This window comes from Etheostoma cragini, chromosome 1, assembly GCF_013103735.1.
Source record: "Etheostoma cragini isolate CJK2018 chromosome 1, CSU_Ecrag_1.0, whole genome shotgun sequence".
Lineage (NCBI taxonomy): Eukaryota > Metazoa > Chordata > Actinopteri > Perciformes > Percidae > Etheostoma > Etheostoma cragini.
In genome coordinates, this window is record NC_048407.1 from 23871378 (window position 1) to 23886377 (window position 15000).

Below are 15000 nucleotides of genomic sequence, written 5' to 3' on the forward strand. Positions count from 1 at the left end.
AGAGAGAGAGAGAGAGACAGGGGTGGAGAGAGATAGACAGAGAAAGGGGTGGAGGGAGTGAGAAATAATGTCCGTAAGAAAAAAAAGATTGGAATTAAATGAAGTATACAAAAGTAAAGCTATGTAGGACAGAGAAGTAGAAAAGAGGAAAATAAAAGAAAAAGAGGTGAGTTAGTTAATAATACAGAGAGAAAAAAGGAGGGGGGAATGTGAAAAAGAGTAAGGTGGAAAGAGATTGAGCGAATGGGTAAAAGAAGATGGAAGAAAAGCTAAAGTGGGAGAAAAAGAAGATAGATGTGGCAAAAGGGAGAGACAGATTAAGTGAGCGAGAATGAGAGATCTCTCTACTTTAAAAGCCAGTGAAATATGTGAGGCATGTGGCCTATAAAGCGGTTAACATATGCACATTGTCAATAGCAGCATCTGGCGCTGGCAGCTTTTATAGGAGCATGGAGACTCTGCTACACGCCTCTAGATGGCAATACATTCAAACACTTTATCACTGAAACACACCACATTAACGGCCTCCTAACACTCACTCAACACGCACTCACTCAATACACACACACGCACACACACACCAATCAAGCACTATGAAATTCAACACCTCAGCCTGCTACGTGCACACACAAACACACACACACACACACACACACACACACACAGATCTGCAGACAGGCAGTAATCAAATGGTGTAGCACTAAACACACACACTACTGTTACATTACATTAACAGCTCCCTTAAACACCATTTCTCTCTCATACATACACATGTGCAGAGACATGCACACAAAACACTTTTACAGTATCTTATAACGCACGTTTTGAGCAATATGTAGGCAAACCCATACACACACAAAACAAAAAACAATTACATAAACAACAGAGTTAAGGTCAATTCAGTATCCTCCCATCTCTGCTGTGAAGATAAACAGGCATGTAGAAAATACTAAAGACCACACAAGAAATGAGTTTCCAAACCTTATATTTGCCCTGTTTCTGTCATGTACACTAAATTTGTACGTTATGTATACTATACAGTATCTGACCTTGATGTGTGCAAGATTAAATAGAGCAATATTAAATGGCTGTCTCCTTTTGGATGCATCATCATGTTTCAGCACCAATTGTAAGACTGGATCTATATATACTGTAGGTATATAATAGGTATTTATGATTTCTCTGTAATATTTAGGCCGGGTTATAGTGAAGACTTACATTTCAGATCTTACGTATATTCCCGAGGCATCAGCAAAACGATAGCTGTAATGATTGTACAAGACTGTAGCAGCAAAAACTGCTTTTGATAAATAGTTGAGGTTCTGTTTTTGAAAAAAATGGCCAACCTATAAAGATCACATGAATAGCTTCAGTGCAAAATATGCAAGCAAAAGGTTCTCGTCAACCTAAATTCAGTGTACGTGTGTGTGGATGATCAAAGTCACTAGCTAATCATGCTAAATAAAAAAGAAAAGAGAGGGAGCAAGAAGTCAAGACAGAAAGAAAGAGCGATATGCGGAGGGGGGTTTCCACAGATGTAAAGAAAAGAAAGTGTAAACAAGACAGAGGGAAAGAAAAGGTGGCAATGATAGGGAAAGAAGAAAAGAGACGGGAAGCGGTCTCCTTAATTTAAACATAAAGAGCTCTCAGATCTTACATTGTTCAACACAACTTAGCATGGTGGGCTAGGAAGCAATTTCTTCAATCTTTTATTTCTTCATTCTTTCTTCTCTTTGAAGTGTGAGCTGAGCTACAGCAGGGCTCGACAGGAGTGTGTGGGTTTCGTAATGTGTAGCCTATGTAAAAGGGTTAGTGTGCATGGGTGCTCCTTGAACCTTGTGCAAATATATTGGTATTTGTATTTACGTATTTGTGTGCATTTGCATGTATTCTAACAAGTCCACATCTGCATGCATTGTGTTTGGTACACATGTGTCCCTGCAAGTGCACAGCTGTATGCGTGTGTGTGATATTCAGGTGGAGAGGCATGGTGCAGCCGGGGGGACAGTGTGTGATACTAATTAAGAATAACCATGTGTATTTGTCAAAAGAATTATGCTGATTATCTCACAAAGACCCCAGCACTGGGCCCTGCAGAGAGACGGACCAACATTAGCATATGGCTACACCCATGCATGCACATACACACAAGCTCTTTCTCTCTCTCACACACACACACACACACACACACACACACACACACACACACACACACACACACACACACACACACACACACACACACACACACACACACACAGGTAAAAGTAAAGTGATTGCCTAAGAACATACATGAAAGAACCATGCCTAATGATGAGGTGAATGTGGTCCAATTGGTCTGCCTCTGGGATGTTTCTCTTAACAGGCCTTCTCTGGCCTCTCTGCTCTGTCAAATTAAGTCCTGGAGAGATAATAAAACACCCTGCTGTTTCACCTTTTCTTATGTGCCTTAGTTCTTTCAGTTTGTGGTAAAACATGCTATGAAGAGATGAGCTTCAATTCAATTCAATCCAATCCAGCTCAGTTCAATTCATTTGGTTCTTTAGTCCAGTCTATTAGTACAAGCTGTGCCCTTACCAGCCCTGTGAGAACAGTAATTGTTTTTGGAGGTTTCTGAGGTGAGCCAGTGCCCCACACGCTGCTCTCTTGCACCCCATGCCAAGCTCTCAAGCCAAGTTTTTGTGTGTGTGTGTGTGTGTACGTATTTATGTGTGCATGCCTAATTCAATGCCGCCTGAACAATTGCCCTATGTCGGTTTGCAAATGCCAGGCATGGGTGTCCCTGCTAGTCATTGTACAAACCCTGACACATACAGACGATCATGCAACACATACACACACTCATACAAAGAAACACGCACACACAAACACACACACACACTGTGCCAATAGGCATGTGTTTTGTCTGTGGCCAGAACAGACATAGAGAGGGACTGCAGGGGTCTGGAACAAGCAAGCCCACTTCACACCGACAGACATGATTGGCTTTGGCGGCTCTAGACCCCAGGAACAGCATATTTGCTGTGTATATATGCATGTGTGTGCGTGTGTGTGTGATGTGTCCAAAGACCAGTGGACTAATTCTGGCGAGAGAGGGACGGTATGCTTCACAATCTCCTGAAATTAATTTGGATGCATTTTTATTAAAGCTTTACTTGATCAGGAAAGGCAATTCAATAACGTTTTTTCCTTTTACAAAAAGAAAGAAAACATTTTCAGTGACTGCTGGGTTTATTTGATGAGTAGTTGGTTAAACAAATCCAATAAAAAACAAAAGCAATAATCAATCAAGAGTAAGGGCAAGGGCTGTAAATAAAAGCACCATGTGAAACATGAAACCCAGAATTCTACCAAAACCCTCTTCCTCTATTTTGGTGTTTTTTTGTTTTTGGGTGGGTAAAGATGTGGAACAAAACTTAACTAAAACTAAGCTCAACTATAGTCACAACAGGGAATTTAAGATTTTGCAGTTAACTGCTTTGACTGGCCTCATCATGGAGGCCAATATAGAGCACTGCTTAAAGCCATAACTGAAGGCTCACATGGATGAAGGAGAAACAAAACCCACGTCCAAAACAAACACTTGAGAAAGATTCAGCTACAAATTTCCACACACACACTTACGTATTCACAAGCTATCCTCCAGAGTTGAATGAACTCGGTAATCACAAACATACAAAACCTTTTTTTCTTTCTCTCTTATAAGCACTCACACTTTGCATTCTTCTAAAGTGATGACCATCATATCGCAGTAGCTGCACTAAACACCCATTAAGACAAGTGGAGAGCACTACACTGGATGGTGTGGCCTCTTCACAGACAGACACACAATAACACAGAACCTGTCATTACTGAAAAGAGGAGAGTGAGAGAGAGAAGGAGGAAGAGGAGTGGAAGTAGGAGTATATAAACAAACTTGAAAGAGTGAGAGGCAGACAGAAGAACAGGGAATGGAGGGGGGTGAAGATGGTGGAACATAAAAACGGTCATTTGTGACAGAGGTAGAAAAAACCCAGATGGAAATTGAGTGATGGAGAAGAAGACTCAGCAGTATGGAGTGATAGAGGGAGGAGTTGTAAAAAAGATGAGGAGGCAGAGAGAAAGATTGCAGTGAGGAGAAGAGGACGTGTTGCAGCATGATTATTTGGCTGTTTATGCAGAATGCTGAGAGTCCTCCAATCAGAGTTGGAGACCTCAAACTAGAAGGTCTGATAGGCCCATGGCCCAACAAACTCTGCATCCGAGTCTCCTCATTCTCTCCTTTAAGCCGTCCTTCCTCTCTTCACCTGTCTCCTCCTCCCCTCTCAACCTCCTCATCCCTCTCTCCTCCCCCTATGTGCACTCAACTCTGCATTGCTCTTTTGCTTTCACTCCTTCGTCTCCCTCATTTATTAAATGGTGTCCCTGAGAGCAAGGGCAAAGCCTTGTCATTCCTTTTCCTCTGACCATCTTCCGCTTTGTCTCTTTGGTGGTTAAGCAACCCAAGGAGGAAAAATGAACAGAAAGTATGAGAGGGTGCAAAGCAACAAGTGCAGGAGAAAAGCTGTTTCCTTATTTTATTTACAGATGTAAAATAGCTAAAATAAATCAGTCCTATTGAAATACATAATGAAAAACTAAGAATACCAGGATACATACTTATATATCTTTCTATTTGGGAGGCAGACACCATCACCACATTTAAGAGTAAACTTAAAACTCTCCTCTTTGATAGAGCTTATAGTGATGGAGTGAGGAGTCTCAGCGTTCACCTAAACCGGCGGGGGAGGGTGTATTGCCGCAGACATGGCACCCCTTCTCTTCTCTTCTCTGCTTCTCTTCACAGTCGTCAGATTAATTTACCATATGATCAATAATATAATAAAACGGGGCTGGGCCGTACAGCTCGACCAGGCTCCTCACTTTACCCTGTCTCTCTTAGCTACGATGTAATAGTTTTAGACTGTCGGGGACTTCCTTTGACCCACTGATCTCCTCTCTCCTTTGTCTTTCCATTTGTGTGCATCCATGTCCCAGAAATACTTGTTACTAACTAGTCATTCCCTGAATTCCTTATATTCTTTTCCCCCCAGAATGTTTTCCAATGATCAGGGAGGCTCCAAAATCATAGTTGCAGCTGTGGCTGTGGTCCTGCTACACGTCCTGCGATGCCCTGTTACATCCAGCTACGCTCTGCTTGTAATGCTGGGCGGTGCCCTGCTATGCCATGAAACTACTATTTTTTTTAGTCACTGTTCCATTATCTTTTACTGTAACTGTTACTTACAGTACACTTACTCTTCATTTCAACTCAAACCGGTACGTCAGACTCCGCCTATAGAGTGCCTGGGTCTGTTGCCTGCTCTGGAGGTAACTACTACAACTGATGGGTCCTTGTAAATTATTGAGTGTAAACTAGACCTACTATATCTGTAAAGTGTCTCGAGATAACTCTTGTTATGAATTAATACTATAAATAAAATTGAAATTGAAATATTATAACTTAAATTTGACGTTAAAACAATGGTTGCTAAGAGAGCTCCATGGACTGCAATTTCAGAAAATATGCAACTTGACGTTTTTATACATCAGTTTTTATATGGATTAAACAAAAGATTTCTAATGTGTTACTCAGTGAGCTTTAGAGCTGCTTGTAGGAGGATTTTGTTATGTTTGGTCTGAGCCACGCTAGCGGTTTCCCCCCTGCTTCTAGTCGTTATGTTAAGCTAAACTAACTGGCTGTAGGATCATATCCTTCCAACAGATAAGAGAGCAGTATCGATTTTCTTATCTACCTCTCAGCAAGAAAGCAAATTAGGTATATTTCCCAAAACTACTTATTTAAGTTGTTGTTCTTAAACGGTAATGCAGTGAGGCAACAATGATACATTTTTCTAGTAGGCAATGGAATACTTGGCATAAAAAGGACTTTACACCCATTTCATCGAGAAATCAAATCTAACCTTTCTATTTACTATTGTGATCATCTTTTGTACATCAGGTTAGCTCACATGCATGTCAACCAGGAAACATTCCAGCTAAGCTATTCTCAGTCTTATTGGTGCTACTCACATTTTTCCTGGCATATAAGCAGGTGAAACTGTATCCTATTTGATCACATCCTCACTGTGCATATCCCGGCAAACACATGTGTCAGTCTGAAACACATGCCATTATACAGTATTCCCAAACTATGCATCTGTATCAGACTATGAGTTCACACCCGGTATTCAACACTATTACTTGTTTGTCTAAATCTAATACTTTAACACACCTGGCAACCATTCATGTCAAAGAACACACTACATATTCTGATAACATTTTTCCCAACTGCGCATGCCTTAACACACACATTGTGACTGCACGCACGCACGCGCACGCACCCACACCTCATGTCAGCTTTAAGACACAGTTTGCCGGCTGGCCCTCGATGTACCGCACTCTCTGACGGGCTCTTAAAGGTAAACTAACAGATTGTAAACATGCTAGCTCACTTGCTTGCGCTCTCTCTCTATATATTAATCACTTTCTCTCTACCTATCTCTCCTCTTCCCTCACCTTTTTCACTTCCCTCTTACCCATGTTCCCCTGATCCTTACTCCTCTATCCCCATTCAATCTCTCTCTCTCCTCCTCTCTCTCTTGCTTTTCCTGGGGTATTTTTTAAACAATGTGTCCTTCATGTACGGTTGGTTACGGGGTGTACAGAAGGACATCATTAGCGCTGGTGGTTAAGCTGTAATTTACACCATTACCGAGGTAGGGGCCATTTTTATTGCCTAGTAAATTTCAGCTCTGAAATATTTAGACCATATGGCTCAATTTGTGTAATAACCTTAATTTCCAAGCACCCTTCAGCTCCCTTCAGCGCCGGCTGTTGTTGGCGGATGGCAGAGTGGTGTGTGTACACATTTGTATGTATGTGCATGGATTGGGGTTGTAGCACATAGACACACACACACACACACGCATGCATGCATGCATGCATGTGTAGACAGAAACATGTACAAAATTGTTAATGCATATTCTACACACTCTCTCTTCCACATGCTCTCACTGATTCATCCATTCACACACACTAAAACATAGCACGCGCGCACACACGCACAAACACACACACACACACACACACGTATGTATGCATGGCGGTAGCAGATTAATAGGGTGTCAGCTTGTGTTTGGGTGAGGGAGCGTCAGGCGTTGGCCAGATGGTTCTCAGGGATGATGACTGTCAGGGGTCCTGCTCTGATCAATGGGATGTATTAATACAGCACACGCACGCATACGCACACACACTCTGACACGCACAAACAAAAATATGTTATGCATGCACACAAGCACACATGCAACAATACTCAGACATACGTATCCAAAGTAAAACACACACGCACACACACGCACACACACACAATCACACACACACACACAAACTTCACCATTGATCCCAAGGGCCACAGTGTAACATCTGGAAGAGTCAAGGGATGGAGGAAAGGACAAAAGAGTAAAGAAGGAGAAAGGAGGTGGTAGGCAGAGAAATAGAGGAGGCAGAAGGATTTAAAAAGTGGATGAGAAAATAGCATTGATAGATGCAAGGGAGGAGAGAAAAGTGTCTCAAGAAGGGAGATGAGGTGCAAAGGGAGTAAGGGAAGATTTGGGGAAACTGAGGAGGTGTAGAGAAGGATAAAAGGTGGAGGTAAAAAAACATTTTTCAAAATGGTGAGAGAAAAGTGCAGGTGAAAAAGAGGAGCTGAGGAAATTAAGGGTGGGTGGAATAAGATGTAGGTAGAGGAATGTGAGTTGTAGCAGAAAACAGGACAGAGACCAAAGAGGGGAGGGATTGAGTAGGGAGAAAATGACATAACAGGCTGAAAAATGTGGAAGACTTGATAAAATGTGAGCACAAAAAAAAGAGTAAAAGAAAGAAAGGGTGGAGGAGAGGAAAGGATTGTGGGGAGGCATGAGGTAAGGGTAGGTGCATGAAACAAAGGTTAGTTGCTCAATGAAGCCCAGAATTGGCCAGAATTTGGTGTGAGCAAAATGATCCCGATCCAGAGATGGGAAATGCAAACAGTGCAGAAAAAAAGAGCTTGATTGAGGGATGGAAAATAAGAGTAAACACCAAGAGGAAGAAATTTAAGAGGTCAAAGGAGAATAGTGGGAGGACAGATCTTAATAAGAGAAATGTAAGCAAAATAAAATGAAGGGAGTCAAAATGAAAGAAAAGCAACTAGACAGGGTTGCGTGAGTGACTAACATGTCTGTCGAAAAGTGTAAAGCATGGAGAGGGAATTTTTGTGTGAGACTGTGTGTGCGCCAGGCAGCGCGTAGGGGTCTAGTGAGGCAGGCTGCCTGCGCTTCATACCCTCATTCCGTCCGATTGCCATGACGACCCCATTAATCAGCCAAGCTGGCACAGAGCAGGGTTCCCAGCCCAGCCGGAGATCAATACAAACACAAATTCCCACATACCAAATGGACAGAGACACATGCACAAACAATGTATCCAAAACTAAGAAATTATGAAAAGAATGAGTGGAACATAGAAGTGAGGACAGAAAAAAGTTAACTAAGTAAGGATAAAGATATGATGATAGGGCATACAAAAGAAAAGGCAAATGGAGATCGAAGTCTTAATGTCACTTCTGGCAATCATTAAGGCTAAAAAAGACAGATGTTCTTGTGGTTTCAATCAATATCTACAACAAATGATAATCTACTACAGGATTTGGTATAAGATTTTTTAGATAGTTTTACACTATGTTTTCAAAATGTCCCTTTCCCTGCCTCCAATATTAGAGTAATCCTAAGTAACGGTTTGCTTGTTGTCTATCTCTTAAACCTCAACTTCATTTCAATCTATCTATAATCAATCAAACATCATCTTCAGCACAAGGGGAAGACACATATGTTACAAAATCCTATGTAGCATGCTTTTTTCAAGTTTGCCCAGTACTTTGTTCCTCATTTAAACTCTTTGTGTGTTCCAAAACAACGGAGCGCATGGGGTGAAGACACCTGCATGACAAATGACCGCCACCAAAATAAGTCTTTGCCATGTCAATGAGCCTCTCACACATACACAAACTCACTCACGCACGCACACACAAACACAGAGTGTTCCATATCAATGAGAAGGTGAAAGGTCTCCATTTACATCTTGTATTAATTATGAGTGACAAGCCAAAGGTCACAGAGGGAGAAGAGGCCACTCGTATGGACAGAATATAGATCTATGCCTCTACCTCTTCTCCCCTCCTGTCCCTATGTAGCACTATGTCTCATCCCCTCTTGTTTCTTCACTTGTCTTTTCTTCCCCCTCCACACTCTCTTTTGGTCTCCCTCATTCTTGTCCTCTTTCTTTTGTCTCGCTTACTTTCTTCAGATCAGTTACTGTTTTGTTGAAAATAGATTACTTGAAGGGATAACTACGGTGGCCCTGAAGTGCAAATCACAACAGCAAATAGAAAAAAACAACAGCAAATTATAAAACACAACAGCAAATAGAAAAATGCAACAGCAAATCATAAAACACAACGGCAAATAGGAAAAAAAAACGGCAAATAGGGAAACACTTCAACTAATCATAAAGTACAACGGCAAATAGTCAAACACTTCAACAAAGCATTATACTCATGTTTTCAAAATAGGCGCTTTTCCGTGTTTTTCACTTCTCCTTCCTGTTAAAAGACAAACAGTCTGTCTGTCCAATCAGGAGGCTCCGTCCTCTGCTAGACAGGCCCTACGTTTTCCGGTAGAAGTTAATGCTGTTGTGTTAAATGATTTGTTGAAGTGTTTTTATATTAGCTGTCAAGTTTTTCTATTTGACGTTTTGTTTTCCTATTTACCGTTGTGCTTTATGATCTGTTAAAGTGTTTTCATTTTGCTTTCGTGTTTTCCTACTTGCTGTTGTGCTTTATGATTTGCTGTTGCATTTTTCTATTTGCTGTTGCGTTTTTCCATTTGCTGTTTTGTTTTATGATTTGCTGTTGTATTTTTGTTTTATCCACTCCATGAGACACACATTTCCCATAAACAGATTAAAAAAACAACAATTGGTTATGGGTGCACTGTACCTGTCAGGAATAAGTTTTTGGCATGGAAATATAAAGAACATTTAAAGAGTTAAAGAGATACACGCTGATTTAAATCCAGCTCTTTATTATCTAAGTGTAGGCAGTGTGTGCAGATGAATAGTGTTTGGCTTCCCTCCCTGGCACCAGCATAATAAGCCCTCCGCAGAGCGGAGCAGTGGAAGCCCGACAAGATCCTGGAGCAGTGGAAACCTTACGAGATACTGGAGCAGTAGAGGATAGATCGTGGAGCAGTGGTGGTCCGACAAGATCCTTTAACTGCACATACTTCTCACACTAAGATTACACAAAGCTGGTTTAAAATTGACAAGGTATCTCTTTAACTATATTCAGAATGACCTTAAAAATAGTAGTAGTAGTAGTTCAGTAACTGAAGTATTCCAAAAGTAATACAAAGTATTTTGAATATGTTACTTGACTTGATCTTAATCTAATAGAACATGCATTCAGTAATTTTCTAACCTAAATCTAACATTTTAAAACTAACTATCCCAACACTGCTTCTGTATGTGTGTTTGGTTTGAGGAAGCTTGCTCATAGTTATTTTCTGTGTTGGAGAAACAGGCCTACATGGCACAGACTTGTGGGAAGGGCCCTGGAGAATAGCAGGCCATAGGCTGTGCGTGTATGTGTGTGTCTTGAGGCCCCTTACTGGCAAACAGATGGCACCAGCACCACAGGTAGAGTCCAAATTTCTTTACATGCATCACAAATGACACACACAAACACACACACACACGCACGCACGCACACACACACACACACACACACACACACACAACCACACACACACACACACACACAGTATCATACATGTTTTAATGCTTGGGAATTATACATGTACATTTAGAGGCATGTGTTTCAGTTTTTGCTTGCACGAGCAATCTTATAAGAGCATGCTATAGAATCCTTTGCGCAAAATGATGTAAGAAAATATGTGATCTAGGAGGAGATTGTTCTCACAGATAAATGCACCTGCGCTCCTGTAATCCAGCATTCACTCTGCATGCGTGTGCTTATGTGTGTGCATCTACATGTATGTGTGCATTTACCTTTACAGTTAGAGCAGTAACAGCAGTTGTATTAAGTGTTGGGTCCTGTTGGTGCTTCTTGTAAACCAGTCTATAATGGGAAATGTGACCGTTGGGCTCTCCTGGTTCACTCCATTTCAGATGGGCTGAGTATGGGCCTGTCAACGTGAACAGCACAAGGGACTGTTATAGGGACTGATTCAATACAGGAACCTTTTAACTATACCAGTTTTCATGCGACTTGGTGAACTCACCAGTTGGTGTGACAGTGGGTGGGGCCATATCTCGTGGTTCTGCTTGTAAGGTCTGAGCTAAAGCCCATTGGCTCAGAACTGAGCCTTTGGAGTTGTGGGAGCGAACCCTGTACTGGAGGTAGCTGAAGGGTCGCAGGGCAGGGCTTGCATCAACAAATTCAAAAGGACCACTGGACCAGATAAAAACCAGCAGCTCCTCCTCTGTTCCTACTGGACGCCTATAATGAAATAAGAATGAATACTTGAATCAGCCATTCATGAAAATAATTTAAATACATTTTTGTATACTTTTTATTTATGTAAATAATAATTAAAGTTATGTAACCTTTTAAGCTGTACTTAGTATATGACAAGCTGTACTTAAGATATGCCTGAATAGCTAATCAATCCAGTATTATTAACTTCTGCCAAGGAGGTTATGTTTTCGGTTTGATTTGTTTGTTTGCATGCAGAATTATGGGAAAACTAATGGCCTTATTGTCATTAAACTTGGTGGAAGAGTGCAGTAGTAGCCAAGGAAGAACCCATCAAAATTGGGAGCAGTTCCAAATTAAGGCGCAGATTCAAATAATTTTTTACTTTTGTTGAAGTGAAATATAGAGCATTGCCTTGCCCGAGGTCTGCCCTCTCCGAGTGCCCTCTATTTTTCAAGCATTTTTGAGAAGCTTTGGCTACCCAAATACTACACTATTTTCAAAGTAAACTTTATATGTTTACCTGTAATAAAAGTAACGTATATTATCGTTTTACTTTTTGTGTATTTGCAGAATATTCAAAATACACTTGATTATTTTTATCAAAGAAAAAAATACAATTTTTAAGTATATTATCTAAATGAATGTTAATATATCTTAGTATCGTGTACTGAACTTACTTTAGTGTACTGAAAGTAAGATTTAAATAAAAATGTAACATCACGTCTTTAACATAATGTGTAAGTCCCTGGCTGATGCAAGCACCCTGATGTCTTGGTAAGCCCGTCTGTCTGTGATTATGTAGGGTTTCAGGTGTGAGTGAGAGAGATATTTTCCTATTTTATCCAAGTCCCTGTCTGCCTGAGTAAGATCATGCCAGGTGTGTCAGTGTGTGTGTCTGTGCGAACTGCTATGCTAATGTGTGTTTCCTGAGGACTTAAAGGGCTTAGTCTGGTCTGACCCTGCATACAGATCACAGTCTTTGGTCAACAACCAGACCACGACCTTCAGCATGCATTAATACACCCGCGCAGATGCACACACACACACACAAGTACAAGTAAGTGCGTAGATTCGTAAGCAGACATTTGCCTGATGATATATTACTAAAACGTCTACGCTTTTCTGCTTGTAAAGGTAAATATGCATATTATATGTATGCAAAGAGTATGTGTATGTCATTTAGGTGTGTTACTTGTGGTGCATTAGTGTTAGAGTGATAAAATAAGTAAATAATGTGAGGACATTATCACATTGGTTTGTATGAAAACATAAAAATGTGAAAAACGCTTTTTGTACGGTGTAGTTGTTATCTGTTTGTCTACTGTTTACTGTTTACCTCATCATCCACTTTCTTATAATCAAAAACAGCCTTGCTGCTCAAGACAGACAGTCACATGTAAATAAAACACATTGTACGTTTATAACCATTTCAGATGACTACCTCTTGAAGCTCATCAAGAGAATGCCAACAGTGTGCAAAGAAGTAATCAGAGCAAAGGTGGCTACTTTGAAGAAACTAGAATATAAGACATGTTTTCAGTTATTTCACACTTTTTGTTAAGTACATAATTCCACATGTGTTCAATCCTAGTTTTGATGCCTTCATTGAGAATCTGCTATGTAAATAGTCATGAAAAGTAAGGAAACACATTGAATGAGAAGGTGTGTCCAAACTTTTGGCCTGTACTGTATCATGATAAAACTTGTGATCTATACCTACAGTATCCTTATGTTATTGGTATAGTATGTTACCTGTATATATGGTAGGATGTGATGAGTCCGTTGGGTTTTTCGGGGGGTGACCAGCGGATCTCCAGAACACTGGCTCCAGCTGCCTTTACTGTGGGAGGCAGCAGACCTTCTGGGGTGGTCTCTAAGGTCCGGGCATACACACCCCCTCCTACTCCACACCCATCTCCAAGGGGCAAAATAGGAGAAATTTGTCACAAAACATACACATTTCTAGGAAAAGAAAGTTTTCTTTCTTTTACATTAATGAAAGAAAATATACCCGTGCACCATAGTGATAACGTATGCTGTTATTCCACAACAACATCTGCTCCATTTGTAAAAGCTATCAAAAGTTTTTGCTTATTTTCTTCATCACTCATTGGCCTATTACTAAAAAGACCATTCATGTGGAGTTAAAGCCAATAAATGATGAGTTGGAGAGAGTGAGCATAAAGAACAGACATACACAAAGATTTTTTTTTTAAAGATATATTATTTTCTTGCAGTTCCGACAATCTCCAAAGCTGACAATTTGTCTGTTCATTTAAGTAGATTTTATTAATTTTAAAGTCTTTCCTCCATCCACATGGCAATGTTCCTTAAATTTGTCATGGAACAGTTAATAACTGATTCCATCGTCTTCAAATCTATCGTCAAAATCAGGAAACAACAACTAACTACAAACAAAAAAATTGTACATTTGAAACATTGTTTTAGATGTTCCTCTCTCAATGCTTGTATGATGGCACCATTTAGAGGCAATCTTTGTAACAAAGCTCTGTTAGGGTCTAAATGCGACCCTGTTCAGTCCTGGTAGCAATCGTCACAGGTCAGTGTGGTCATCCCCTTCTGTTAGGCCGTTGTTCAAACGCATCGACATGCTACAGCACGACTAAAGCGCGCTATACCATGCCTGTAGCTAGGCCATTAGCTACAAAGGCCATTAGCTACAGATAACTGTGATTTTAGAATGTGCTATGTTAAATAGTGGTGCTATTTATCCTACAGCAGTTTCTCTATGCTAAACTTATTCATTTCCTCAATTTAACAGTGTAAGAGGCTTTTATTTATTCTCACAACTTTGTTATCTTTTTTTAAATTTCTATTAAGAGATAGGAGTTTCACATGCAGTTAAGGTCCCAAGGATGGAATCAGACGCAGGGCTTTAGAGTAATGTTGCATGCGCAGTAAACACTCAGCTACAAAAGTGCTCCGAAACTTACTTTACGCTGCACAACTAACGGTCCAATAATTCTAAAACTTTAAAAAAAAATTCATATAACCTAATACTTACCAATTTCACATGCCTGGACTCTGATGTAGTAGACAGTGAATGGCTCTAGACCTGACACAGTGAGTTGCTGATTTTGGCCAGCATGATGCATTATGGCTCTTTCACTTCCTGGATTGAACAGGATGTTGTAGTTGACAGGCTGGCTGCTGTAGAGCTGAGCTGTGGAAAAGCAGAAAGACACATGGTATATGATTATCTGTAGTTTAGCATGTTTAAAAACAGCAGCACGACATTTTAACATCTGATGGTCAATATCCGATTCACCAAAAGAGCATTCAGTCTACAGGCAATAGGCTGTACCATGCAAGCTTTACTAAAAAAGGCAATTGACTGAGATTATTTCTTCTTATTCTTTGTAAGGTAAATACATATTCATTTTAAGTCACTACTTAAAGGCTCACTCTTATAGGCCTACTTATAGGCT

At 40.4% G+C, this 15000-nt stretch overlaps 1 protein-coding gene across 1 annotated transcript in view; it reads right to left on the reverse strand.

Annotated features, from left to right (window-relative positions):
• Positions 1-15000, reverse strand: part of ush2a (Usher syndrome 2A (autosomal recessive, mild)) — a 203705-nt gene that overhangs the window by 17598 nt on the left and 171107 nt on the right. The window contains exons 71-74 of the mRNA XM_034877811.1: positions 14577-14735; positions 13304-13466; positions 11355-11572; positions 11122-11258 (exon numbers count right to left, since the gene is read on the reverse strand). Of these exons, the coding sequence (XP_034733702.1) occupies positions 11122-11258; positions 11355-11572; positions 13304-13466; positions 14577-14735 (677 nt within the window). The remainder of the gene's footprint in view (positions 1-11121; positions 11259-11354; positions 11573-13303; positions 13467-14576; positions 14736-15000) is intronic.